Genomic DNA, 27,811 nt, shown 5'->3' with positions numbered 1-27,811 from the left:
AGGTTAGTTTTTAATTTGGAGGAAATATCGGCACTATTGGACTTTTGCTGCTTGTTTCCAATGCTACAACCACAAGAAGTTTCAACCGGGAGGTGCTACAACCATGAGGAGCTTTACCCACCAACATGGAGCAAAATGTATCCAGCAGTACATATGGCGAGGGACGAGAGCTTGTGCCAAAATATAAAGTGAAGTGAAAGACAAGACTGCAGTAAAAGGTACAGAAGAATCAATTCAGACATCAACAGACAGCTACTAGCTCAGGGGTCGGGAACCTATGGCTCGCGAGCCATACCTGGCTCTTTTGGTGGTTGCATATGGCTCGCCGAGCCCTCATAACGACACGCCGTCCATGTGATTTTTGTCGTGCAGAGAAGGTTTGTCCTTGTGGCGTTGCCGTAGTTAGGTGTGGGGAGCAATGCAAATGACGTAGAGACAGTTTGCCATAATGGGTTGCCGTAGGTTTTGCGTGGTAGTCGAAGTCCAGTGGTGCAGAAGGGTCTAATGCTGATCTTATCGGAACAACTATTTATGGAAACGCTTTTGACAAAGGTCGCTCAAAGAAAAGAATACGAGTACCACCGAAGTTTTCAACAAGAATGGACAGCCATTGTGGAGATGGAGGATTCTGCTGTGTGTTTAAATCCACAGATGGGGAGTATGGCAAAGCGTTCGTATTTGACGTTGCAATCAACATTTTGCCAAGTTTACATCAAGACATGATAATCAAACGAATAAAAGACACGCCTTTGTTGGCAAGAACTGTTCACCATCCTTCCAGCAAAATCAAATTGAATTACTTTCATGATTAACCGATGGAAATCAAAACGCCTGCGTGAAGATTAATCTGACAGTGTATGAAACATACTGTCAAGCCATTAGCAAAACCAGGAAGCACCTGAAGTCGCATTAATGGTAAGAAGTGCTTTTGTCATCATTGGTTAGCAACATCATAATCTTATTTAAAAGAATTTCAGAGACTGTATTGTACTCTAAAACTGTTGTTTCGACATAAATGCGCAAATACACCTGTATTTAGTTTTTTAAACATTGCATGGCTGTTTTAAAATGTTGACATTTATGGCTCTCTCAGTCAAAAAGTTTCCCGACCCCTGTACTAGCTGTTAGAGAACTGCAGCTGTTTGATAGGAAACGTAAATGATGTCATGCATGCAGTGACTGTGAGATTACAGTAAAATTCCATAATCTCGGTACGCTCATACTGGTCAATGCAGACTTCAAAATTCTTCTTTGGTCTCATCCACTGAGAACTTCACAAAACATGCAACAACAGAGAATCAAACGCTATACCCCTGGATAGTAATTACCAATGTAAAGTGACTTGTGTGTATTTTAATTAGAACATACTTGTGTCCCTGTTTATAATTATCTTATTTTCATTTTATTATTGTCTATATTTTCTGCACAGAAAAATACAAAACCATACTCGGTTCTCATCACTGTACTAGTATTTAAGATATGACAAATAACTCAACGTGACCAGTGGTAGCAATATATCGTTTTTCTGGGTCCCGTATGAAAGGTACCAGCAGATAAATCCTGTACCTACATTTTCGGCTCTGGTGTGCAAATGTTGGGGAACTAAGTATGAAACTGGGAAAACAGTCTTGCATACCTGCTGGTTTACTGTTTTCTGAACACATTCTTTCAAAGGTTCCTTTTCCAATGGTTTGCGTATGCGCGCCACAGTCTGGGCTTCACAGTCCTCAATTCGCAGTCGCAGGTCCTTGAGCTCTGAAATGTAGTTCTTACATAGAGACTCATTTTGTTGACCTATGAAGAGAAGTTTAGATTTTATTACGTGTGAAAAAAATACAATCCATCCTGACAAAACAGCTCATTAACTCAGCGAGCACATGCAATTCATGTTGAGATCGTAGTGGATCCACTCACCTGTGATTTTGACAAATACTAACAGATAATGATAAAATTATCTGAATATACCGATACAACTTGAATCTCATTACATTATATAAGTGTACCAGCATACGACCTGCTTTATTTCATTTCAGTGATGTGGCCCAGATTACGTGCTGTATTTTGATCAGACTCTCTGTGGAAAACACCATGCAGCCAATCGTCTACATCTACTCTCAAATAAACGTCTCTACGACTACTCGAAAGCTTGGAAGCGTGTCCACACAGTAGCTAATGTTGTGCTCGACTCTACATCACTCACCTTGGAGTCTAAAAACCTTTCGTCCTGGAATATGAATTAAGAACATAACATGTGTGCTCTAGAGACTACATTAGATATGACTTTTTTCTTTCTGTCAAAGACAGATATGTCAAGATCTGTACCTTTCTCCATGGAGCGAAGCAGGCTGTCAAAATGTTGGGTGGACTTGGTGTAGTCTCCCTCGACTTGCAGCCGGTCATCAGGGCCGAAGAGCTGAGAGTCCTGACTGTCTCGTAAGAAGTCCTGGTAGTGGAGCTCCAGGTTCCTCATCATTTGTCTATATTCTTCCGGTTTCATTGACTTTAACTGTAAATGAAAGAGGAAAATAGGAATACGCAGGTGAAATTAAGATGTAAAACATTTTAGATAAATAATTTTTCTTTTATATTATTTTTACACGGGAATTTTTAGGTTTTAAATAGGTAACCAAAGTGTACTGTATATCATTATCAGATGAACATTTTGAAGTGTATACTGAGTGTCCATCAGCAGTATTTGTAATTCTATTGAATATAGTAACTGTATTTCAAATGAAATTTGGGGCACAGTGTTTATAAAAAAAAAAAAAAAAATACAAATCCAACCTTCAGCCCCATCCAAATCCTCGAAAGTAAATATTCTAAGAATAATAACCTTGTTCCCATGCATTCATTTCATTTGAATGTAATTTTTAATTACACAATAAATAAAACCAAGAAGCAAAATAAAATGTGATCTTGAAGCCTTTCCCCAAGACACAATTAAAAAGAAATGTGTCAAGACACACCATGGTGATGTTCCAGGACCGAATCTGCGTAAAGTCCCTAATCAGGTACTGCCAAGATAGCAGACTCTTCATGTTGATATATAATGTCTGCCACATGGAAACCATCTGTTGGTGACCTGTATCCAGACTGGAAGTAGGAGATAATAAGATACATATATTGTTCAATGATTACATGTAGCTTCTCATGACACAATAAACAAATACAAAGCTTTTTTTTCCAACTATAAGACATTGAGTTTCAGAAAGTAGATCGAATTGTGAAATTTAGTCGTGGTACTGTGCGTGTATTTCTCACCCGGACACACTGTCCATAGCGTCCTTGTTTACTGGAGGAACCAGGAAGCAAATGGAAGGCACAGTTGCCTCATGTCCAGAGCGACTCAGAACCTTCCATTTGAAAGGCTGGGAGTTGTTGAGGAGTGCACACTCGTCTCCTTTATGAACAGTAATCTGCGAAAGAAAACATCATTTAACCCTACAGTGACACCTTGTGAAATCATTTTTAAAATTCCAAGTCATACAGACCTCTTGTTGTTTGAAGTCACAGACAGCCTGAATGGGAAGTTTGCCTTTGATGGATGTGGTGGGGTTACGTGGTTTCAGCTGGATGATGGAGCGAGCCCTTTTGTTCAGGCTATTCACAAGTGTCTTGAATTCATTCAACTGTTCTCTCTCTTCCTGTTGACATAGAAGCTAACTAGATTACGACCAGGTGACGACTACAACTAGAGTGCACACGAAGATATATTTAAGCAATCGTCCCTTACCACAGTATCCTGGAGGAGATCCTCCAGCCGTGTGGCTGTGGTGGAACGATCACAATTGTATTTCTTGTTCATAGTCTCCAGCATTTTCTTCATCTTGTCCTGAGCCTCTTTTACGTCAGCAAAGAACTGTAATGGAGAGGAAAATAATTATTGCACTCCATTAATCCATTGGTCTGTCACATTAATGTTATTGTGCACCAAAATAAGCTTTCTTGTTTAATAACAGATTATTATTATTTGCCAGTGGATGATTAATTATAAAATATATGATGGCCCTGTTGTTGTCATCCTAATGCTGACTACAGACAACAGAAGGCATATTAATTTAGTATATGGGGATTACAGTGGTATGCTGTGGTAAAATATTGTATTAACATTTTATCTTTTTTTGGGGTCGAGGGAGGGGGGACCCTGAAAACACTTAGAACATGACAACTGTTGGTGATCAGTGATACCTGGTAGTAAGCTGTGTTCTCTTTAAGATGAGCCTCAATACAGCAACACAGCTGAAGGATCCAGCTCCACTGAGTCTGGAGGGCGCTTGTGAAGGCCTGAGCAGGCAGATAGAATAACAACAAGTTTGTTAAGTCAAAAGTGCATTTAGGCCTATGTCCCTGTTTAAAAAAATATTGATGTAATCACCTCTATTGTCTTCTTGCCAGGATGCCCATCCTTGACCAATTTATCTCCTGTAGTCTGGATCTCATTGACTTTCTTCTCCCTCTGCTCCAACTCTCGCATTAGACCCTGAAGGATGTGAATAAAAAAAAATTACATTAACACACACATATTTTATATAATACATATTATGTTAATTTCTAAACGAAAGATGATAAAAGTCGACTTCTGAAACACACCGAGTAGTTGTCTTTTTTTGCTGCCATGTTGGTATTTCGGTCACTCCAGTCATAGTTGACCTCCTCCTCCTCTTTGTCATTTAACCACATGAGCTCCTTGGTCGCTGCACTCACAAATGCATGTAGTGAATCCAAGTTCCGTAAGCGTGACTTTGAGGAGTTCTGAGAGGATAAAAGAATATCGAAATGATTAAATCATCCTGCAATAGTATTATCAGTTACATTCATATTTGTTGGCAAATTTACCAGCAGTTTGCCATACTGAAGGTCCAGTTTACCCAGGTACTCTCTGTATGTCCCTTTGCTGGCAGGGGACAGCTGGTTCTGAAAACCAGAAAAGGTGCAACGGAAATATGAAAAAAATACTTCATGAAGGTTTATCTTACAAGGAAAAATAGGAAATTTGAAAAATAGAAAGAATAAGATGAAAAGACCTCATCAGCCTTTGCACGTTCAATCTTTGATCGGAAGTCTTCCACTGTCTGGTGCAGACCTCTGTGGCTGCCCAATTGTGACTCCACAGAAGGCAGATCAGATCCCCACTCAGCTCCGTCAATACGCCGTTGATTCTCCTCCACCCAGGCAAGAAGATCTTGGGCATAGCGCAAGGTCACGTCATCCAACTCGGGCCGAACCTTCATGGTCGTCTTTTGGGACATTTGAGTCAAAGAAATCTGAGAAGACTTCAGGCGAAGGTTGTAATCACTGCGCACGTTTACCAGGCGCTCATGGAGGCTGTAGACCCTGTATGTATAGCGGATCATAAATTTTACTTGATAAATGTAATCTGATCGACATGTTGCTTCCTGTTAAAACACTGTGAGTGGGGTTCATGTGGCACCCACCTGCGGTACATTTGTTCAGCCTGAGGGTGGCGCCCATCCTTGAGTGTCTGTACATCATTGAAGAGCAGACGGACAACGTTGTCGGCCCTGTCCAGCTCCCGCTCTATTTCTGCTGTGTGCTGAGCGGGTTTCCCTGCATTAAGTAGGCGGATGTCCTAAAACAACAGAAACAATTTGAGTGGCAATGTCAAGTAATGTAAGTTTGACACAATGTGAGACCGTCCATTTTCTGAGCAGCTTATCTTCACAAGGGTCGCGGGAGAGCGGGAGCCCAATCCAGCTATCATCGGGCAGGAGGCGGGGCACAACCTGAACTGGTTGCCAGCCAATCGCAGGGAAAACTCAAACAAACAACTGTTCAGAATCACAATCACTCTGAGGGGCAATTTAGAGTCTCCAATCAATGCATGTTTTTGGGATGCAGGAGGAAACTGGAGTGCCTGGACAAAGCCCAGACAGGCACAGGGAGAAAATTCAAACTCCAAACAGGCGCGACTGGGATTTGAACCCAGGGTTTCAGAACTGTGAGCCAGATGCTCCAACCGTTCCACCGTGTTGCTATTTACTCTTTGTCTATACCCACATCTATACCATAGCTCTGTTTCGTCTTCGGACTCACCGTCTGGAGCAAGGTCTCAAGGTGGATTAGGTGCTCATCATATCTTCCTGACTCCATCTGGATTTTGCTTAAAATCCTCTGAATCCTCTCAAGTCTGAATGCCAAAACAAGAAACAAAAACATATTTAAAGAACCATCCAAGATGTATTTGAATTTGTAGTGGAAAGTGCATTCAAGCATCACCATACTTTTACGAGAACCTGTGCTGTAACAAGTACTCCAGTTTAGAGGTTCACTCACAAATGCCATTACCTCAACATTTCCAATTTACATTTCAGCAAAACAAGAAAATACTATGCAGTGTCTGCAATATGTCAGTGCGCCTGACAACAATGTCTACTTTTCCTGTCTTTCCACTTTTCAGAACCATAAATAAGACTATTACATTGACAAAATGACTGGATAGTCTTGTGATACAAACCATGCCATTTCTCAGGCATGACGCCATGTTTGTCAAAATGCATACAAATTCTAAAATGGCACATACTATTGTATCAAGCTTTAGTTCATGTGCCGATTTAAGAAGAATAGCAAAATATGTTCCCTAGCATTGTACTATGGTAACGATTGGTGTTGTATAGTCTATTCAACGGGCAGTTTTCTCTTATTTCATGATGTCTGGTTAACCATGAAGGCAAGAGATATTGGTTTATGTGTTAATTTGAAGTAAGGGAAAAACTACATACATGTACTTGTATTATAATAACATAATAATGTATTCATTAAATTTTGGTACAAATCTGGCTAAACTCACATGGAAACACTTTTGTTTATTAGTAGCTTTGAGCCACAATGGGAACCATCAGTACCAACTTCCCATCTAAGGAAAGTCTCCATGAACCAGAAAGTACATAACTATAATTTTTTTGCTAGACAATTTTGGCACGTAATGGTACACTATTTTTTTTTCATATTTTTCATGTATCTTTCTGCGAGTCATCATGAACTCATTACTCCAGCCTCAAATATGTTCTTGTTCTAAGTTATTCTTCATGGTTGTAATGACAAACAAACATAATTGCATGCCACATTTTTCACCTCTCACTTCTGTTCACGGATTAGACTTGGTGAGTGTCTGTGCCTGATAGACTATTTGTACTTGTGAAACTATGTGCATGTTGTTTTAATGCCTTCATACAGTGCTATATTGTTTTTGGTCACTTGGTTGGGAAGTAGAATAAATTTGTTTTGATCAAAATAAGTTTTGAGTTCTCAAATATTTGTCAGCTAACCTCTCAAACTCTGTCCTCAGCAGTCGTTCTCTCTCCAAAATGGACACATGGAGTCGACCCCATTCTTTCTCCACATCAATAGGATGGTAGCCAGGAGGGACCTTCACCTGTCCAGCATGCACTGCACTCTGTGAGCAAGTACAGAGCAGTTGTTATTCAATTCATCAGGTAATAAGCAAATACAAATATATATATATATATATATATATATATATATATATATATAGTAAGGGTGAAGGGGAACTTGCCTCGAAACTTTGGTAGATGTGTTTGGAGCGGTTCTTATCAGATTCTTTAGGTGGCAGTTCTGTTTCCTTGAACTTCATGAACTGGCGCCAAAGTAGCTAGAGGAAAAAAAAAACAGAGGAAACAAACTATTTGTAATATTTGTTGTCTTTTTACTTTGCCTCTTTCAAATGCTTAATAACTTCCTACAATATAAACACAACTAACTAAAACGAAGATTTGAGCCAAGTCATTGATACTTTAGTAGTACATGTGTCTGACTTTGGTGCAGTGAGCATGTGAGCATGTGATTGATTCCCGCTCAGTGACTGTGTTGCTATGCGCCCTGGATATCAGTTCAGTGTGTAGTCTGCCTTTCGCCTGAAGTTAGCTGGGATAGGCTTAAATATTCCCGTGACAATTGTGAGGAGAAGTAGCTTGAAAACACGGATGGGTGGATGGATTTGAACCAGAATACAAATCCCGTTTGTTTTCCAAGAGTTAGTCAAACAGTTAAAATAGTATTGGACTATTTGGTTTAATATTATTATCATGTTGAGTAGAGCTACAAATGAATCTACTACTGTTGCTCTATTACTTGGATTACACAGTTGAGCTCTCCGCTGAGATGATAATTCTCATGGCACAAGGCATCCGTCGGCCATGATGATCAGATGCATGGATGTTCAAGGCAGACTGCGACAGCGGCAGATGAATTGAATAAAGTTATGAAGGATTCCTTTCACACATCAGAGCACATGATTGACGAGAGGTAGCCAGCTACTGCTATTTAGATGCTAACTAGCTGGCTAGTAAAAGCAGATTTCTAAGCCACCTAGCGTACATTTACGCTTTTTACGACCCCAAGATTAGCCCAAAACAGACCACTCCCATGACAGGATGACAGGACCAGGGATCCTTGTTAAAGTAAGCTATTTTAAACTAAAGACACATTTTGACATGTTTTTTTTTCCCCAGAAAAAAATGTGGGTGCTAAAATGCACTGGCCACAACACACTTTTAGTGTTGTTGTGACATTTATGAGCCCCCCCCCCCCAAAAAAAAAAAATGCAACCAGTAAGCAACCAAGGGCGCAATTGATAATTATCAAATAATCAAATTGTAATGTGTGTTTGTTGGACAATGATATATTTATTTCAGACTCGTAGAAGAAGTAACAATTAAATTATGATTCAATAATCATTCGTTAGTATCAATGTGAAGAGTGAATATTAGAATAATAATAGATTTTAAGCTTTTAAGATTTCAAGAGTCCAAGTCTTAATGTTAATTGTTTTAACCTAGAACAGCAATATTTTTTTTACATTACAAAAGTATCTGTTATAGCTGAGTATTGTCTCTTGGATGTACCTGAAAAAATGGGTTTATGCTACACTTTTAGGTTTTATTATAGCTATACTTTCTAACTTTTTTAACATTATTTTCACCTAAGCCACTACTAGAAGAGGTAACAATGCTGATTAAGTCATTCAGCTCCTCTCACATTTTTCTGTGTTTGTCAATATCTCACTTTTAATATTTACCGAATGCCCCATTCATTTCCCACACTAAACCTATTGGTGGTGCAGTGCAAATGAGGGCAATGAAATGAAAAATGAATGAATAAAAATGAAGCATTTCCTTCAAAGCATAGTGAAAATAAGAGGCACAACATACATTGCCTATTTCATATTGAAGCGACGACGGTTCTGTTTTTTGCTGTAATGCAGAATTCGAGCTGAGGGTGGCACCAAAAATTACATTCCATACCTTTAACTTACATACTACAGTATAGCATTAACTTAACATTAAATGCAAGATAACACCATTGTGTCCCTTAGTCGGAGAGGGCAAAGTCACCCAGGACAAAGACACATTCACAGATGGCATAACAATGTGTGACATTTCCAAATGGTCTCACCTCTATCTCCTCATAACTAGCTGGGAACCTTCTCTCCTCAAAGACCATGACATGGTGGCGGATCCACTGGAGCAGAAGAGTTACGAGCTCGTAGTACTCCCGCCAGCGCAGCTCTAACTCCTGAAGCCAGCACAGCAAAACGGACAGCAACGGCAGCTCAGTTCAGTTCAACAACAGCAGCAGACAACAACAGGAGAACTTTTGTTCTCCAACGTCTCCATTTTCGATCACTTACACGCCACAGTAAACTCAATTAGGCACAAGCGACAATCCAGGTATTGTGCAGAGGGAGAAATTAGGATGGGCTTTGTGAAAGAGGGGGGCCGAAATGGAAGGGAGAGAGAGGTGGGTATGTTCTTGTATTGTCATATTATACAGTATTACTTATTCTCTGCTTTCAAACACACGAATAATCAATTAGCAATGGATCTTTCTTCTTGTCGAGTGTGGTTGTTTTTTATACAAAATCATGGATATTAACCCTTTCCGGGCAGGGGTTGCAAATTTGGAACAGGTTTAATATAATCGAAAATTTTAAGTCCAGAGTATCATTTTCTGAAAGTATCAGATTTGTCTCTGCAAAAATTTTGGGGAGTCAAGAGAGGGTTAAATAAATAATTGTCACATTTCAAAGTTAACATCTTCTAATTCTTGAATTCACAAGACATCCATTTCTCTTTTAGCACAAATGTCAGAAGCCTATTTAATTTTATTTTTATCTCAACACTGAGCTAACATTGAGCATGTTAGCATTACACCTTCAAACATATCAATGGAGTGTGCAGTGTTGGGAAAATTTCATCAAGTTCCCAAGATTGACCAAAATCCCAAATAGCAGGTGTTAAATTGCAAATTCACTCTAATAAATTGGATATTGTTGGTGGGTATGTTGGGTGTGAATAATTAAGATTGTCAGCTTTTACTCAGATTCCAAATATCAGGAGCTAATTTGCATTTTTAGTTGCATAATCAGATTGTGCATGCTGTTGGTAATGTGCAAATAAAGACTGTAAAACTAAATAGTGGATATAAGAGATAAGTGCTCGTAGAGGAAACCTTCTACGCAAACTACATTGGCACAACATTGTTTTTTTTTTTCTTTTCATGGTAATACAAGTAGTGCCTCAGACAAGCAGCGAGTTTTATATGATAACCAATCACGTGATCGGGTTGGGACATAGGTATTAAAATAGCTAAATGAGCCAGCGGAATTCAACTCAAAATCACATTGCATGTACAAAATTAATCTATTCTCATCTACTCCACAACATGCAACATGAACCATGCAAGAATTTAGCACATTTGGACAACACAGTTATTGTCAATAAGGTATGGCATTTCTCTGTGAGTACATTCAAGTTCGGATCTGCTTTTGCACACTCAAATCTTTAGTAAATCTAGGCCTAACTATCACATCTTCCTGTACACAGTATTCCAGGATTTCTTTGAACATGTCACTAATACCATACCGATTACCATCCCTAACATGGGTGTTATATCTCAGGATTTCCACATTTTAGGTTCTACAAAAAGAATTCTGCTGGGATTGTGCTGTGTGACCTCACTACAGTAACTCAAAAGTAGTGCCCAAGTCATCTAACACAGAATATTATAAAGTAACGTGCTGAAACTACTGTATTTACTTTCAGATGTTTGACTTAGACTGACTATTGCCAGATTTGCATCAACTCAGGATTACTGTATGTTCTGTGTTTTACTCACATTAGCTCTCATGCTCTCATGTGCAGCAGCCCGAGGCATCACATCATACAAAGAAGACACATACGTGATGATGGATTTCTCATCAGGGTGTGGAACATCAACATCTGAAAAAAAAAAAAGTTAAATTGTACGAGATTCTGTATTATACATGCAATGCAATAACACAATTTGCTAGGAAAGCTCTGAAAATATGGAGTTTTTACTCAAAAATATAATAATAATGCTTTGCAACGAGTACTCTGTGTTTGAATGGTTTTCCACATTTAATATAATTATTTACATTGCATACACTTTTATAAATGGGGTGCAACGGATAAAAATCACAGTGCACACTGTATCATAGTTTTCAGTCACTGAAAGTCTCATTTTCTGGATCAGCAAAAAGAAAAAGGAAACAATAAAAACCCATACACAAATATGAGCATGCCCTCCATTTATTTTGTAAAACACTTTTGCTGATTAAATAAAAATCCTGTTTAAAATTTTAAGGGGACCTTCTCCTTTTACACATGGACCCTGAATGAAAAACTTCTAAGGGCCCTTTATGCTCTTCCATTACACAACCATCCACCCATTTCTCGTACCGGTTCGCCTCATTAGGGTAGCGGGCGTGTTGGAGCCTATCCCAGCTGACTCTGTGGGAGAGGTGGGTACGTCCTGAACATTGACTGTAAATTAAAGAGTAACCTACTTCTGCATCATCATCAAAAAAAAAAAAAAGTAAGACAGCAAAGCATACCTGAGTTTAAAATTAAACCTTTTTTTTTTCAGGTGATACCAACCAAATAATACGAGCATACGTGAAGTGTGGAGTCACATCCACACTTCTCTGCTGATGTAATAGCCACCTCTCTCCTCTTGCGGTGAGATTTCAGTTTTTAAAATACCAATATTGACTTGACTGTATCGCCAAATGTATACATTTGCTCATATTAGCTAATGCATGCTGGAGCATGTGCAGCGAGGTTTGGCGGTGTGTCTACACTGCACGGACGTACTCTTGCAACAAAGCTGCGAACAACGTGTGTGCTGAACCCTGAAGAGTTAGCCCTACCGATCGGCATTTGAACCACTATTTTCTAAAATGTACTACAAATACAAATTTGCATCACATACAGTAATTTCTGGTACTACACTAAAAAATAATAATGATTTTGTATGAGTTGATAAATTCAAACTTTTGCCATTTTGTTAAGGTATTCATACCTTCAGGGTCCAGGAGACGTGTCACACCCAGGTCTTTCTCAGCCACAGTGAAGGCCTGTTCTAGGTTTTGCAGGTTGGTCTGGTGATACACTTTGCCCATGTCAATGAGCCTGGGACTAGAAGAACGCAGGGGAATTAACCACGGAAAATAAACAATGATCATCTTCAGAGGTGAAATGTGTGTGTATGAGTAGATGTATACAGAGAGAGAGAGAGAGAGAGAGAGAGAGAGTGAAGGGGAGGGAGGGAGATTTTTTCGTGTTTTTTGTTGTTGTGCCTGCATTTCTTGTGCTTTAAAAATGAAACATGAGACCAGTGAAACCAAGTCAAGAGGAGTAACACCAAAATGAAAGCTGACAGATTTTCATTGAAGTTATGACTTCCAATGCCTTTTATAATTAATCAATAAATTCTAAGCATTCATTGTTTAAAAGCTAAATATGAGGTATCTGAGTTTTTATTATTATTCATTTGTTTTTGTTATTTATTTATTTTTTTGGGGGGTGGGGGGCTTGAAACTGTGGCAAAACACCAAGTATTGGAGTTCTCAAGTTCAAAGATATTTAGAAGGTGTCAGCACCCAAGGGTACAAAATAGAGTAGCATTTTGTAAACAATATTTTTTTGAAAAAGTATTGAAGTCCTACAACTGTTCCAGTAATTTTAAACAAAAACTAATGGAAGATGAGGTGTCATGCATGACAAGCTTCAACCTTAATGCACTCAGAGTAATAAAGCGAGGTGACTTACTAGTGTTTGTGTATGACAGCGTTGAAGAGTTTCCCATCCCTCCAGCTAGTACTGAAGTTATCACATCGGAGGCCTTGGTAGCCATCAGTCATCCTCTGAGACCAGAGCAGGAGCTTCTCTTTGGCGGTCATATCTTCAGACTGGCCATTGACCTGAATATCTGAGATCTGTAGTGAGTGATACATGGTAATTACAATGTGAAAAAAAATGAACAGGAGAAACAATTTGGGGAAATGTGGAAAAACAAAAATGAATCATGAGTGGAAACCCATGGGTTGAACAGAATCATACAGTTAAACCCAGGATAAACCCAATTTAATGATCATCAACAGAAGAAGACGATTAACAATTAATTTGGATTTCTTATGTAAAAAGCTACTAAAGAATGGAATCAGTTCGCTTTGAGGGAACCCCTGAAGCCCTATCCCTCATCATTTTTAATCTTGAGAATGCAGCGTGCCAATTCATTAGACTTTCATCCAATATAAGGTTTATTCCAATGCTTCCCTAAATTAATACAATGGTAATGACCATAATCATATTTTTACTTTTCTGGAAGAGTTAATACAGCAGTTTGCAAACGCTCCTTAATCAAACTAATATTTTTCAATTGAAATATCTGTATATTATTGTTTTTAGTGTTATCCATGATTTTTTTCTAACCTCGAGTTTTACAAACAATAGGAAATGGTGAATTTTCTTGATTATGATGGGAAAGTGATATGCAAGCTTGATACGTTCTCTGACTTCAGTATGTCAGAAAAATAGTGGTTCTTTGACATCATTTAATATCAGTCATCTCTTTTACTGTCAAATTGAGTGAAATTTGGCCTTTCATCCCGAATCATTTGCTGCATCTTTTATTCTGGCACCTCCAGGGATTCCTGCTTTTGCTTTTGGCAGACAGAGCAGGAGGAGACCTGTATATATGGAATTGTGGTTTTAAGACAACCTATCCTTGAGAGTTTCAGGTACATCAACTCATGATCACACACCCTCTCACACTGTGTTAGTATGTTATGTTGATTCCTCAGATTGTGGGAAAGATTGAATATGGAAATGCAGTATATTCTTTGAGAGTAGTTGGTGCAGTCCATTGTGATTGGTTCCAAAGAGTTGGGAAGAGGGAGATGACAAGTGGAGATCCCAGAGATGAATCGATGGAGCGATAAAATGATAAAATAAAACACTGACAGTGGAGGAGACCTGGAAGTGTAGGATGATAGTCCATATTAACCCAAGTGTCAGCTTGGGGTTCCCGTCTGCAATGTCATCGTTTCTGATATTAACAAGCTTGACCTAGACACACACAAAAAAAAAACACAAACAAACAGACAAATAGTAGTCCTTTGATCATAAAATACAATTACATGGCAAATTATTATAATTTTTACATTGATTAAATATGATAGATTTTACCTGCCGGTGTTTGAGGAAGTCCAGTGCTATTTGTACATTCTGCAGTTTGTGGAATCTCATACGGCCTTTCTCTCTGGGCTGCAGAGAACAAAGAATACAATTCAAGCATCGTTCCTAAAAGCATGACTTAGATAAAGGGAAGAACTTAAAGGAAAGGTGGATGATGCCACTACAAATATTGGAAAATGGAATAATAAAACAATGCTAAACCAAAAACAGCACAGTTGTCTTGCACATTTGTGCTGTTTTTATGACCATTTCATAGCAGTAATTTTCACAGGAAATAATTCAATCATCTTCAATCATTTTGTGTATGTGTGTATTTGAACAAAAATATATAAAAGCCTTTTGATGAAAAAAATGTATTTTAAAACACAAAAAAATGAGTTGAAAATCTTTTATTCCCCCGCAAAAAAAAGTCTCTGAAAGCCACAGGCAAATGATTGGTGACAAGATGGTTTATAAACCCACTCACCAATTCAACTCTCCTGAACACGTTTTTCTCTCTCTGCTAGCTCCAACAGGAGCAATGCAAAGAGAGCCAGATGGCAATGATCAGTTCACACACAGATAGGTTAAAGGGGGGCAAACAGGAGGTCAGGGAGAAGAGGGAGAACAGGAGGAGAGCTTTGGATCCAACAGGCAGTCATAAACAAGCCAAAGTTCAAGTTCATTATCATGTTGACTTTTTACCACTGACTTAAAAAAACCCAATCTAATATTAGTGGGGAAGGCTTGACTACATTACTTGATCAACAATTAGCGCAAATGTTTTAATGATCAATGAAATGATCCAGTGTTTGTTTTAAACCCCATTATTGATTTTAAATGGAAGAAAATAATGAACTTCAATTTCAATAGCAGTTCTGTATTGAGGAGAAAAAGTTTCAACAGAGGAGTTCTCCCATAGCAAAGAACATGTGGCTCCTCTTAAGGTTGGAAAAGAGTTGAGACTAAAAAAAAAACCCAACACTGCCTCTATTAGTATACAGTAGTTGCAGCACAGTAGTGCACTTCCTAAATGACAAAACATACTTACATTCAGGGTAAGGTAAAAATAACCCATTGACAAACAAACTGACCTAACAAATGACGGTCAAAGATGTGCTGTCGGTGTTGGATCTATTTGTTGCTTCAAATCAAATTTCAAGACATATGTCCAAGATGCACACTTTAATACTAACCAGTGTTTCTCCAGAGAGGACCTCCAGCAATGAGATCAGGTTATGTCCATCTCGCAGGTCCTCATACAGATCTGAGACATGACGCTGGGCCTGGCAGAAAAAATGACAGTATACATCTTGAGGAGAATTGTACAGCAGTTACATGCTCTGATTTGAACTCATTGCAAATAGAGTTCAGGTTCAGCACTGATGAGTTTGTTAGATAAAAAGAATTGAAAAAAAATTCACCCTACAGCTCTGTCTTCTGTGTTGGTATAATTATACATACTAAGTAAGGAATGTATTGCCGTAAGCAACTCAAGTATGAGCCCTTCTAAAAATGTACAATGAAAATATAAGAAATCCGTGAGTTAAGCCAGACAAAAACCAATTCAGTCACAAAAATGCAAACTCAAAGATGGCAATGGACTTTTGTGGTGGTGAAACTCCATTTATTGAGGAAGTGATGGATGTGCAGTTTTCAAGTGTTCAGACAAGTCATAAGGTGAGCAATGTGAAAATGTAATTTGCTGTGGAAAAAAGAGCACACACGGTAAATGTGGGGGGCTGTCACAATGCAAGCACTGTATTAGCCATCTTTCCAGTCCACACATGTTTGGAAGCGCTAAACTAGAACATGCTGGTACCTTACCTCTGCTCTCCAGGGCTAAATGGAGAAATTAAAATAAATGAGTAATGTGCAAAAAGAAACGAAACAGGTTTGTCCCAGAAAAAAAACTATTAAAAAATGCAATTGTAGGGTGCCGTATGACGTATAAAACAATTATTTTGGTGCTCTCTATGCTCAATAACAGAAGGAAATGAGAGAGACATTTTGATTAGCTGTGTCAAATTTGAGCTACACCAAAGAATAAAAAATCCTAAAGCTCAACCCCTAAATGGAATGTAGTTCAATTGCCGGTACAAGTTAGAACAGCGGCTGATTCATGATGGCAAGAATTGAAACCACCCTGAGCATACAGACTTGCATGGAGATTAAACAAAAAGTACCCATCAGGGTACACTGTTAACACATTTGAAATGTCTCCCTGAAGACTTGGATACAGTGTATCTTATACAGTATTTTGCAACAATATCTTTGCCCTATCATGCGACCCTTGTGAGCTGCTCAGAAAATGAATGGCCTAATCATGTTTCTCAATCAACATGTACTCTGACAGTTATGAATACAGTGTTTGTTTTAAGGTGTAAATAATATCATATGATGAGGTGATCTGACACGTGGTTATTGTTTAGTCCTGTTTACAGCTCTGACCGCCTCCCTTTCCTTGTACATCAGCAACTTTTAATAACATTGTCGTGAATAGAGTATGCAATCGTATGTGAGGTCAACATTATCGGCTGTAATGGGTGTCGCAAGACAAATGATTCTAAAAGCCAAACACAGTATAACTGTTTCGCTCTCAGGGTGAAATCATTCACAAAAGAAGGCCCTCAAAACTGTCACTAACTACTCTGTCGTCAAGTACTTAATATGCCCTTGACATTGAGAAAACATTCCCTTACGTAATCTACAACTCATTGACTGAGCAGGGAAACCTCTGCTACGTGTCCCTTCACAAGTCGTCCTGACCACTCCCAAACTTTGTGCGCCCGTCAAGACTACCTTGTAACTATCATGATAAATTACTTTGTCAGATTAACTTTTGCACAGCAGTCCATAACACATTCCCACCCAAAAGTGAGCGAGTGATTCATGTACTTATTCATGTTTGACAAAATTAAATTCATAGCCTGTTGCACATGGTCTCTTGACCTGATTATTTGCTTTTTTGGTTTCAGGTTAATTGTAAATCTTTACTGCTGCCTTCAGTTCTTATGACTCAAATTAACAAAGTAGTGTATGGATTACAGGTACATATTACACAGTGGATCAGCTGGTAAAGCGTTGGCCTCACAGTTTTGAGGACCCGGGTTCGATCCCGTTCCCGTGCCTGTGTGGGTTTCCTTCGGGCACTCTGGATTCCTCCCACATCCCCAAAACATGCAACATTAACTGGACACTCTAAATTGCCCCAAGGTGTGATTGTGAGTGTGGCCGTTTATCTCGATGTGCCCTACAATTGGCTGGCAACCAGTTCAGAGTGTACCCCTGCCTGCCCGTTGACAACTGGGATAGGGTCCAGCACTCCCTGCGACCCTCGTGCGGATAAGTGGAAAAGAAAATTGATGGATGGATGGATTACATACAAGGTGAATTAAAAAAATATATATTCGGTCACTTTTGATTTTGTTAATGAGATGCAATGACAATGGTAGTTAGGGTTGGGTATTGTTTGCATTTGAAAGATACATGTCCCGATTCCTGTTCTTCATTTTGATTCTGATTCCAAACAATTCTTAATTCAGATTGTTTAGGGGGTGACGTCAAAAAGATTTGCATGATTTAAATAAAGGGTGCCCAAATTATCCATCCATTTTCTTAGCAGCCTGCAACATAAACTAAAATGAACTTTCGAGCCGGAGTTCTTTATAACCAGTATCAATATCAAACCTATGAAGTGAAAGGCAGTGGGTGTGGAACTAACCAAATTGACTTAATATTCATTAATAATTCATATATTCATTCCTCTTCCATGCTACTTATCCTCAATAGGGTCGCAGGCGTGCTGAGCCTATCCAGGCTGACAATGGGCAGGGCACAAATAATCAGTCATTCGCACCTATGGGGAATTTTGAGTTTTCAATTAACCTACTACGCATGTACCCTTTTATCTTGAAGATAGTGTGAGCCAATTTTGTCACTTTTCTTCCAATCTAGTGTGATGTAAACCTCTTGGGTCTCTCTCAGTTCAAGAAGTGCTGCACTGCATATGCGCTACAACTGTTGGCCTCAACAACCATGAGCGTTTGACTGACACCCTAATCTGAGTTCTCAGAGGGAACCAAAATAATCCAGATGTCTATGAGTCACGCTCCCACATACAGAAAGTGAAACAAGAACGAGCTAGTAAGTACATGTTGTGGCACAATAAATTAGTCCTGCACCGTGGAAAGGAAAACACTGTCCTGTCCCCCTGCCACTCCCCATCTTGTTCACACATTCCAATGAACTACTTAATGTCACAAGGCTACAAATATAGTACTGCCAGATGTAGTGTTTAGAAAGAAAAGTCACACGAAAATGGACATTTTCACTGCTATAAGGGACCTTTTTTTTCTTATTGACATTAATATCTAACTCAAGAGAAAGAAAAAGTGAGCACTCATCGGACTGTTTATTCCTAAAAATTAGCCTTGTAAGCGGCATTAGGGGCTCAATTTGAGAATAAAAAATGGTGAGGGGACAATGGAAGCAGGGTTTACACAGTTTCCAAGGCGATGACTGACTGGGCTTCTGGCAAGCAGATCCATTGTGGTATTTACAATATGAGTGAAGAAAGAAGAGAAACAACTAACCAGCCAGTGTGCAGTGTGTATAAATAGTGTGACGGCAAAAATGTTTAATGTACCTAAGAGAGACACATTATATTGTATGAATAGTGTATAATAATAATAATAATAATAACTTGAAATTGCAGTTGGAGCATTCATATATATATATATATATATATATATATATATATATATATATGTGTGTGTGTGTGTGTGTGTGTGTGTGATAAATGATATGTTTTACGAATTGTATATCGCTATAATTAAGAAAATGCCAGCATTATGTATTTTGAGATGGGAACTATAATGGTGGCCCTGAATGTATTAACTGCTGCTGTAAATCAGTTTTATCAGAACTGGGCAAAATTTTCAAATAAAAAAAAAATAATAATTAAATGACCCAATTAATACTTCATAAACATTGTGCTTTTCACAGCTGTTTTTTGTCACATTCTTTGGGAAAACAAATCTGTTGAGTTATTTGTATTTTATAATGGTTATTAATAACTACATATGTTGTGGCCATATAGTTTCATGCTTCCCCAACCCCGCCATTCCTATTAACGTGATCATTCAACTCTTGCCAACATAGAGTAAATGAAACACACCCCGCTACAGTATTTGCTGTGATTGCAGTTCATGCTTTTTTTTGTTAAAGGGTGAATTAATTAACTTCACTACATCTGGGTTTCAATACTCATTGCATTGCATCATGTAGTTGACAGAAAGTCAGACCAACGAGTTGCAGAACCAACATTTACATGTACAACATTATTATATTTGTTGTTACCCTCACAAGATAAAGTAATACCAACATTACCAAGAATGTTCCTGTTGAGGATCAATTCAAGTGAATCTTTGGGACGAGTGTAAGTTTTTGGTATGTAGTGATTATCACAAGACAGTTTGAAGAATGGACATTACCTTGATCAAATGCTTATTCACCCATTTTGTGAAGGTCTTTTTCTGTACGCGATCCCGTTCATCTGCAAAATACAAAAAAGCAAAACCAAGCATCAGAATGTGTCATGAAGAGTGCACTAATGTAAACTCGCTGCAGAGGTAAAGCAATGATTTTTTTGTGTGTGTGAATAAAGCTAAGAAAATGGTGTGGTTAGTAATTCATTAAATGTTTTTTTTTTCTTTCAGGAAAACAAGTTCTGAAAGCATGCGACAATGGCTGACTGGATCTCAGACACGCTGAATCAGCATACATGTGTTGGTGACAGATTCATTGACTGTTTCAAAGAATTTGTACCTGCCATGAAATGTCTCAATATTTCTATACTGATTCAATCGTTAACAGACTGTCTATGATAAGACAAGGCACACAGAACATAGTAGAGAGCAATTATCCAACAAGACACAGCAAGACCCTGCTGGGGATACACACCCATGAATGCAACTACAATACCTCGATGTCCCCATTAACTGTTATGTCTCTTAGGGAGAACTGGGAGGGGGATCGGGACACAAAGTGTGTTACACCAACATTCATTATTGTGTCTTCTTTGTACTTTTAAGGCTACAAAGGATTTTGCAGACTACAAAACTGGACTGTCAGACTATCCAATGCAACTTGTGAGTTTTCTACCCCTTCGTATTGACTCGCACAGCAAACTATACTGGCGCGACCTATGGACATTAATACAAAGGCATTTTCATAATCTTATCAGTTTAAAGAGAGTGACACAGTATAGTGATACACCCAGCAATGGGTGGAGAACAGGCAGAAATACAATCCTTCCACAGTACAACGCTACATTAATTTTCTGACATTTTTGGAACTTTGAAGAAGTGGTGATAACTTTAAGTACTGTCCTTGGACAAATAAAGTTTTTGGACATTGACTAGAATCAATTACAGCTATCTCTTACTGTCTGTCAGCAAGGCAATCCACCAACTAGACTTGTGCTACAGATAAAATACAACGGCATTTTTCCTTAAAACTGTTTTCAACATGAGTTACTCCTTGCCTCATGGTCACCCACACCGTGTTACCTCACCATATTTCCATGGTGTATGCTAACTTCATAAGTGCAGGATATGCTTTTTGTTAGGGGGGAAGTTCAGTGTCACCAGACAAACAAGTATCCCCAAAAAGTCCAGCTGCCAACAATATATCAGTGCTAAGTGTGGCATGATGAACATCAACAACAATCAATTTGACCCTTGCATGGGATGAAGCACGCGTTTATCTCTTAAATAAACCACTTGTATATCATGTACTTTAGAGTACGGTCTTTCTTATTGAACTACAATTAGGATTAATCTTTTCCACAAGAAAACTGGATGGATGCTGTACAACGACATCTGATGAACCCCAGGAAGAATAGTAATGGGGATCTAATAAACTTAAACTTTCACCAGTACAAAGTGAGGTAACGGCAGTTCTTTCAAAACAGTAGTACTATGTAACTGTAGGGTATCATGACTTCTCATCGGTCGTTTTTAATTCATGAATATTAATTCAGTGTTTCTTTCCAAATAATCTCTCCATACTGGTACCTTTCCTAGTGTCCATTGCCTTCAACATCCCCTGGTAAAAGATTTCATCTGAGGGCATTCTCTCTCTGCCCATGCTGTCAGATGAAAAATTACGGTACCTCTGCTGTGAAGAGGCCATCGTCTTTCAGGTCTGTTACACACAAAATAATGCTCCTAATGCAAAATATGCAATGGCAATTGTTCCCAAAAAGAATCTTGATCTTGGGTCTGTCTGTCCTTTGGTTCGTCTCAGGAGTCCTGTAGCTCTGGTCTGCTCACTACTTTGAAAAACTACCAATTTCTCCTCTGTTTCCGCTGAGCCTTCTTGCTCTCTGACTGGGTTCAGCTTTACCCTTCTTTATCTTCCTTGTGTGTTTTTCGTAACGCTAACCCTTTTCTCCCGCTCACCCAATCTCTTTCACATGGTGCATGTGGGCTATAAAATCCAAGCTTGTCTTCCAATGTGCCGTTCCAAGTGTGTATTTAGTGGACAACATTGTGGGTAGGGCTCTAAACACACCCTAAGACAGAAGAGGAGGGAGGGAGGCAGGAGAGGTGTGGCAACTAGCCTGTACTATGACTTAATTGTCCCATTGCACAAAATCACACACCCTCAAGCTGAGTGATAAAGTAAAAGGAAATACCTGTATATATAAACAGATAACTCTCTACTATTTGCAGTGGATACGGACCAAACTCTGCCCTGAATAATGAAAATCTGTGAGCAATTGACTCCACCTTAAGAAAAGCTTGTAATTCGATAAAGATACCACAAGATGGCAGCAAACCACTTAAATAACTGGCTAGAGGATCATAAAGTATCAACAATATTCAGTGATCTAAACAAACTTTTGCACTGTAAATTTCTCAATTGGTCACACCAGCACATGATTTGGTCACCACATTTATGGGAGATACAGCATGACAATGGCTGATATGTGTAGACACACACACACACACACAACACACACACACACACACACACACACACACACAAATGCATTTTACATAAGAACTAGATTACATTAGTTCCATTTTGAGCTTGTAAGATTAGTCTGCCCTGCATAGTTGGATATCAGGCTTCAGGATGAAGGGGTGATTGAAAAAGTGGAGGAGACGGATCAATGTGATGATTAATCTGAGTAGGTACCAGTGCCATCTGTGACCTTGTCACTGGCAGCTACTCACCCAACAATAGAAGGAACCCTCCGTGAGATCTGACTTTCTCCAACTCGTGAATGCTCTCCTACGTGAGCCTTGTTCTCGTCGTAGCGAGAGGGGAGAAAGAACGGGCGTGTAAGTGCATGCCCATTTGCTGTTCATAATAAGAAGGTGCTCCAGCTATCTTCACAAAAGAGACCATACAGGGGGAGATGGACAAAATTACTGAAAAAGATTACAACTTTCAGCCACCATGTCTTTGTCTAGCAGTGGTTTTCAAATTGGGGGGCCGTGAGGGGGCGCGGCGTCATGACAGGGGGTGGGTGAACTGTTTCTGCCTCCCCAACCCGCTTAAATATTTTTCAATTCCCCCCCAAATTTGCGTGCTACCACCGTCCATGTGCATGGACATGCTTTTGAAATGCAGGCGCTCATGTACACAAAGCTTTTTTCCAAAGTTTTCTGGCAGCAAGCCGGTAGCTGCACAGTTACAGAAAGGTGAGCAGCAAAAATTGAGTAAGTTCCAAAGCCTTACGCCACAGAGACATTGTGGAAACAATTTGGATACAACCCATATGAATGCGGCCAGCCCACTAAGGCCAATGAGTTGGCCTGTCGAATTTATATGAAGTCTCAACAAAGACAACAAAAAACAGCAAAGTAACAAAATCCATTTTAAACATCACCCAATTTCTTCAGCTTGGTGTTATATGTCCCATTTCCCGTCAGCTTGACAATTATGGAACCCCAAACAATGCAAATAGTGTATACGGCATCTGTATGGTCACATTATCTACCGTATAGTGTCCCCACAATTGTAATAGATAAAGTCATTGGACATGTTGACAAGCAGCATTTAAAAAAAATAAAGGCTGCAAGAGTAAAACAAAATGTTGAATTAGAACAGGTTGCTTTGATCTACCTGGGCGGCAGATGTTGTTTTCATATGTAGTGCACATGTATTATTGTACATAAAGTACATACATGTTTTGTTACTGCTGTAAGGAACAAATATTTATGATTAATGACAATTAAATTGCTATCTTAACATAACAGTTATCAATATGGTTATGGTAGCTGAAGTATTAGGCAGCCTTTTAATCCCATCCTATTAATTTATTTTCTGATAATTATAGTTATTAATATTATTTTTTTAGTAATGAGCTGACTCTATATAAATCACATTTCCCCACCTTTTCGGATATCCCCTTCTGAGGCAACCAAAGCCATTTTTCTATAGTGCAACGTATTAAACCCAACCTGCACGAACATGAAAGCATTTTATGAGTCAATGTGAGTGAGTCCCAATGGGTGTGGGTGTGTTTGCTCATTCTGAGCCACATTTTTTAAGATCAAGAGACACACCTTTGTAGTTCCATTGACTGTCTAGACAAGCTTAGGAATTTAGGAGTGGTGTATGGATGGTCAATTTGGAGTCAGAAAAGAAAGTAATCCTGATTTCCTTTAAAAGGAATTTCAGACGCTTATGCGGTCACACCATGTTTGCATGAATAGGATCAATGTGACATGATTACATGCCATGACCACATTGCTATCCCGCAGTGCAAGCAGAACATCCATCCATACATTTTTTGAGACACTTATCCTCACAAGGGTCACAAGAGTGCTGGAGCGTATACCGGCTGTCATCAGGCAGGAGGCAGGATACACTCTGAACTGGTTGCCAGCCAATCGCAGGGCACATGGAAACACATGCACTCACGCACTCACAATCACACCTAGGGGCAATTTAGAGTATTCACTTAATGTTACATGTTTTTGGGATGTGGGAGGAAACGGGAGTGGCTGGAAACTCTACACAGGCAGGGCCGGGATTTGAACCCTGGTCCTCAGAACTGTGAGGCCAACGCAGCTGCCCCACTGTTCCGCCCAAGCAGAACACACCTTTCCAATTTATATCTAAAAAGTACGAGTGCTTCACGGTATTGGGAAAAAAATTATGGAATGCGCATAATCATTGATATCTTAATAATAATTGCATCCATGACGTAACTGAGGAAAGATTTAGTCAATTACTTGGTTGCAACTAAGTAAAACTTGGCAAAAATCATTGCTGAAAATGTCAAGATTTTCTATTTAATACATTGACTACTGAGCTCCACTACTTCTCTGGGTAATTTCTTCTTTTTTAGCTTCTCAAATCACAAGTCAACCTCAGTAAGTCAGGTTTGAATGGCTCAGGTGTTACATTTGCTGCCCTTCCAGAACCAAGACTTCCATTTAATCAGGATTGGACCGACATTAGTAATCTCTAGCACATTCGCAAGGAATTGGAACTATAGCAGTTGCATAAAAGAAAAAAAATTACTGTATAACTAGACAAAGCCAAAGTACCGTCAGTGGAGAATAAATTAAAAACTATAGCTACTTGGGAAACACTTTCAGGAGACACAAATAACAGCCGACAAAGATACTGCGTCTACGGAACACCGTCATCATGAGCGCTTTTCCCCCAAAAGGAGACGTATCATTAAAGTCTCAAAATGCTTATAAACTCGCCTTTTACATACTGCTTCATTAAAACCAGATGGAACACTGTGGTCTTTCCAAGCAGTGAGAGGTTGGAGAAATTTTAAGTACTACATGGGTTTCCTTTCCATAACAAACTATACCTATGATAATCTAGTTCACGTCTTACATTGCGTTTTATTATTTTTTGTCCTCGTATTAGGTCAATGAAGACTTCACTGGATAGATTAAAGAAGCAATACTGGTCTTATCAATGGAATTGATCCAAACAAAATCCTATTGATTCAGCCCAATTTCACTGGATTTAGGTTTAATAAATAAATAAATAAAATTTTAAAAAGCACAATTTGTGACTCCCTTTACCTCAATATGTTATTTGATAGAATGGCCCTATGCTTTGTGCATTTAGTCCATAAATGATGACCCTTATAATTGTGACTTGTAAAGTCATTAAAAAAAAAACAAAAAATAACACCAAGTGGTTTTACAATGAAGTCTAGATGTTGGTCATGGCCTGCAGCATGTTAAGCGGAGTTGTTGATGTTTTCATTGTGTTAGCAAATTCAAAGTATGCTGTTGAAATAAAACATAGAAGATTGCATGCAATAATTTCAATTAAAAAAAATTGGGGGAGACAAAAACGAGCAAATTTCATGATGGCTTGTGAAAATGCTAAACTCAGTTGAAGTTTCCAAGGCAGATTCTTTGTGATGGCAGTAGAATATCATGGCGCCAGTTTATTAGGTTACACTTATTGCTAGGCTCATATTCCATAATGACATGCCTCCACTGGCCCATTTAGGTAAGAGTGTAAATAATCATGCAATATCTGCCAACCACACCTCAGCCACAGAAAAAAAAGAATGTTGATAAAAGTATGAGTGACTCACCCTGGGGATTACATTACAGGGTTATCTGAGAAGATAAGTATTTAAGAAAAAGAAAGGCAGGACTGCTGTAGGTCACGACCACCTCAATCACATGATCAAATACAAGGTCCAACTTCTGCAGTCCTCTGAATAATATGCCTTTTGATCATAACACAGCTATTAGCCATCTTAAGCCTCAGGGTGGGAAATGACAGTACTACAGCAGAAAGCCACAGGGATTCCTGGGCGTGAACTACCTCAACAATAAATAGAAATACACGACTTGAACCATATTCTCCACAAACTTGAATGGGTTCATCCTGGTCCATTTGCCACTCCTGTAAAAAGGTTTTGGGGAAGTTGTTTTTGTTGTTGTAGTAAATGAATTAATTAAAACATTGTAAGTCATTCTATTTGCAATTATTATTTACTTTTATTCATTTTTCATTTAATACAAATACCTTATTGTCATAATGTCCTACATAATCAACTTATGCAGTATGCAAATAATGTTGGATACACGTGCAACAACCAACTACTACCCAATAGTTAAAAGTTGCTTTAACAAATCCACCTGTCTGTACACACTGGACCATCCACTTCCCACACCAAGCTGATGGCAGGCATCTGACTGAGGTGTCCGAATTGAGCCTAACATCCATCCATCCATTCTCCAAAGTGCTTGTCCTCACAAGGTGAATCTAAAAGCCTTTTCCAACTCAAGGCTGTGGTTGAGACACAACAGCTGAATTTTAAAATAGATGGGCTATGAGTCGCCAAAGACTGAAAGGGCACCAAGTGTCGGGCTTGGCTGACATGTCAGTCGTTAAAACAAATCCATTTATCTTGGACAGGCCTGGAACCCGGTGGTGCACAAACTGGAGCCTACAGCTGAGCAAGGTAGTCTTTTATTGACTTTAAAACAGCATCATGTGTCTCCCTCTGCAGGTCAAAGGATCAAATATCGCTTCATAAAGTCTGAACGTAAAATTTGATCCATCCAATTTGAATAGAGGTTGAAACAGTTTGAATATACAAACATTAACAGTATGTATTTTGGGGGCAATTTTTTAAGGAATTTCACGTCAATAAAATCAACTTTTTTTTTTCTTGGTCATTCCCCATTTATTGGATTGTACAACTACTACAAGAGAAGTTCCTCTGTTCTTATTTTGACATTTACCTTCCCTGTTAGAAATATTATTATCTACTACTATTCAATCAAACCACACCAGCAAAAGTAGTATATAAAAAAGACAATCTGTCAAAAAGATTTCTTCTTCTCAACACCTCTGCGCATGACCTTAGCCAAGAGGAATGTTTGTGGGTGTTTCCTCTCTAAAATGTTTTAAAAATGTTAAAAAGGGAGAACTTTACAGATATTTGAATATTTCTATTACAAGTCTAATCATACACCACCCTTTGATCTTGCAGCCAGGACTGTTTACCGAATCAGTGAATGTAAGTAAAAAAAAAAAAACTATATTTCAGCCACTAGATGGCAATAGTACAATGACAACCATGAACATATGTAATGAACAATCATTACAAATGTACATAAATTAGAATTTTTTTTTTGCCTTGGCAATATTTATAACATTCATTTACAGTTTTATACAGTAAAAAAGACAAACCTAACTTATTTTTGTATCATGTCTATGAATTTACAACCACAAAAAAAGCATACTGCACTTACTGTGTTTAATTCTCACAGTCA

The 27,811-nt window shown here is 38.7% G+C and overlaps 1 protein-coding gene across 10 annotated transcripts in view; it reads right to left on the bottom strand.

Annotated features, from left to right (window-relative positions):
• Positions 1-27,811, bottom strand: part of plecb (plectin b) — a 151,071-nt gene that overhangs the window by 17,366 nt on the left and 105,894 nt on the right. For 4 of the 10 annotated variants that reach the window (XM_061820437.1, XM_061820442.1, XM_061820443.1 and 1 more), the window contains 23 exons: positions 20,012-20,073; positions 15,713-15,802; positions 14,529-14,606; positions 14,304-14,408; positions 13,110-13,276; positions 12,361-12,476; positions 11,155-11,258; positions 9,433-9,552; positions 7,535-7,630; positions 7,287-7,414; positions 6,055-6,148; positions 5,436-5,590; positions 5,025-5,334; positions 4,837-4,914; positions 4,591-4,752; positions 4,376-4,480; positions 4,189-4,284; positions 3,734-3,859; positions 3,492-3,644; positions 3,262-3,416; positions 2,967-3,093; positions 2,323-2,506; positions 1,637-1,794 (listed from right to left, as the gene is read on the bottom strand). In XM_061820437.1, coding sequence (XP_061676421.1) covers positions 1,637-1,794; positions 2,323-2,506; positions 2,967-3,093; positions 3,262-3,416; positions 3,492-3,644; positions 3,734-3,859; positions 4,189-4,284; positions 4,376-4,480; positions 4,591-4,752; positions 4,837-4,914; positions 5,025-5,334; positions 5,436-5,590; positions 6,055-6,148; positions 7,287-7,414; positions 7,535-7,630; positions 9,433-9,552; positions 11,155-11,258; positions 12,361-12,476; positions 13,110-13,276; positions 14,304-14,408; positions 14,529-14,606; positions 15,713-15,802; positions 20,012-20,073 — 2,969 coding nt within the window. Of the gene's footprint in view, positions 1-1,636; positions 1,795-2,322; positions 2,507-2,966; positions 3,094-3,261; positions 3,417-3,491; positions 3,645-3,733; positions 3,860-4,188; positions 4,285-4,375; positions 4,481-4,590; positions 4,753-4,836; positions 4,915-5,024; positions 5,335-5,435; positions 5,591-6,054; positions 6,149-7,286; positions 7,415-7,534; positions 7,631-9,432; positions 9,553-11,154; positions 11,259-12,360; positions 12,477-13,109; positions 13,277-14,303; positions 14,409-14,528; positions 14,607-15,712; positions 15,803-16,343; positions 16,359-20,011; positions 20,074-21,595; positions 21,732-27,811 lie in introns of those variants that run through there. The other 6 variants (XM_061820439.1, XM_061820444.1, XM_061820435.1 and 3 more) reach the window with 4 other exon arrangements.

This window comes from Syngnathoides biaculeatus, chromosome 5, assembly GCF_019802595.1.
Source record: "Syngnathoides biaculeatus isolate LvHL_M chromosome 5, ASM1980259v1, whole genome shotgun sequence".
NCBI classification, from domain to species: domain Eukaryota; kingdom Metazoa; phylum Chordata; class Actinopteri; order Syngnathiformes; family Syngnathidae; genus Syngnathoides; species Syngnathoides biaculeatus.
The sequence above is the reverse complement of the archived record's forward strand: the minus strand, read 5'-3'. Positions and strand labels throughout refer to the sequence as shown.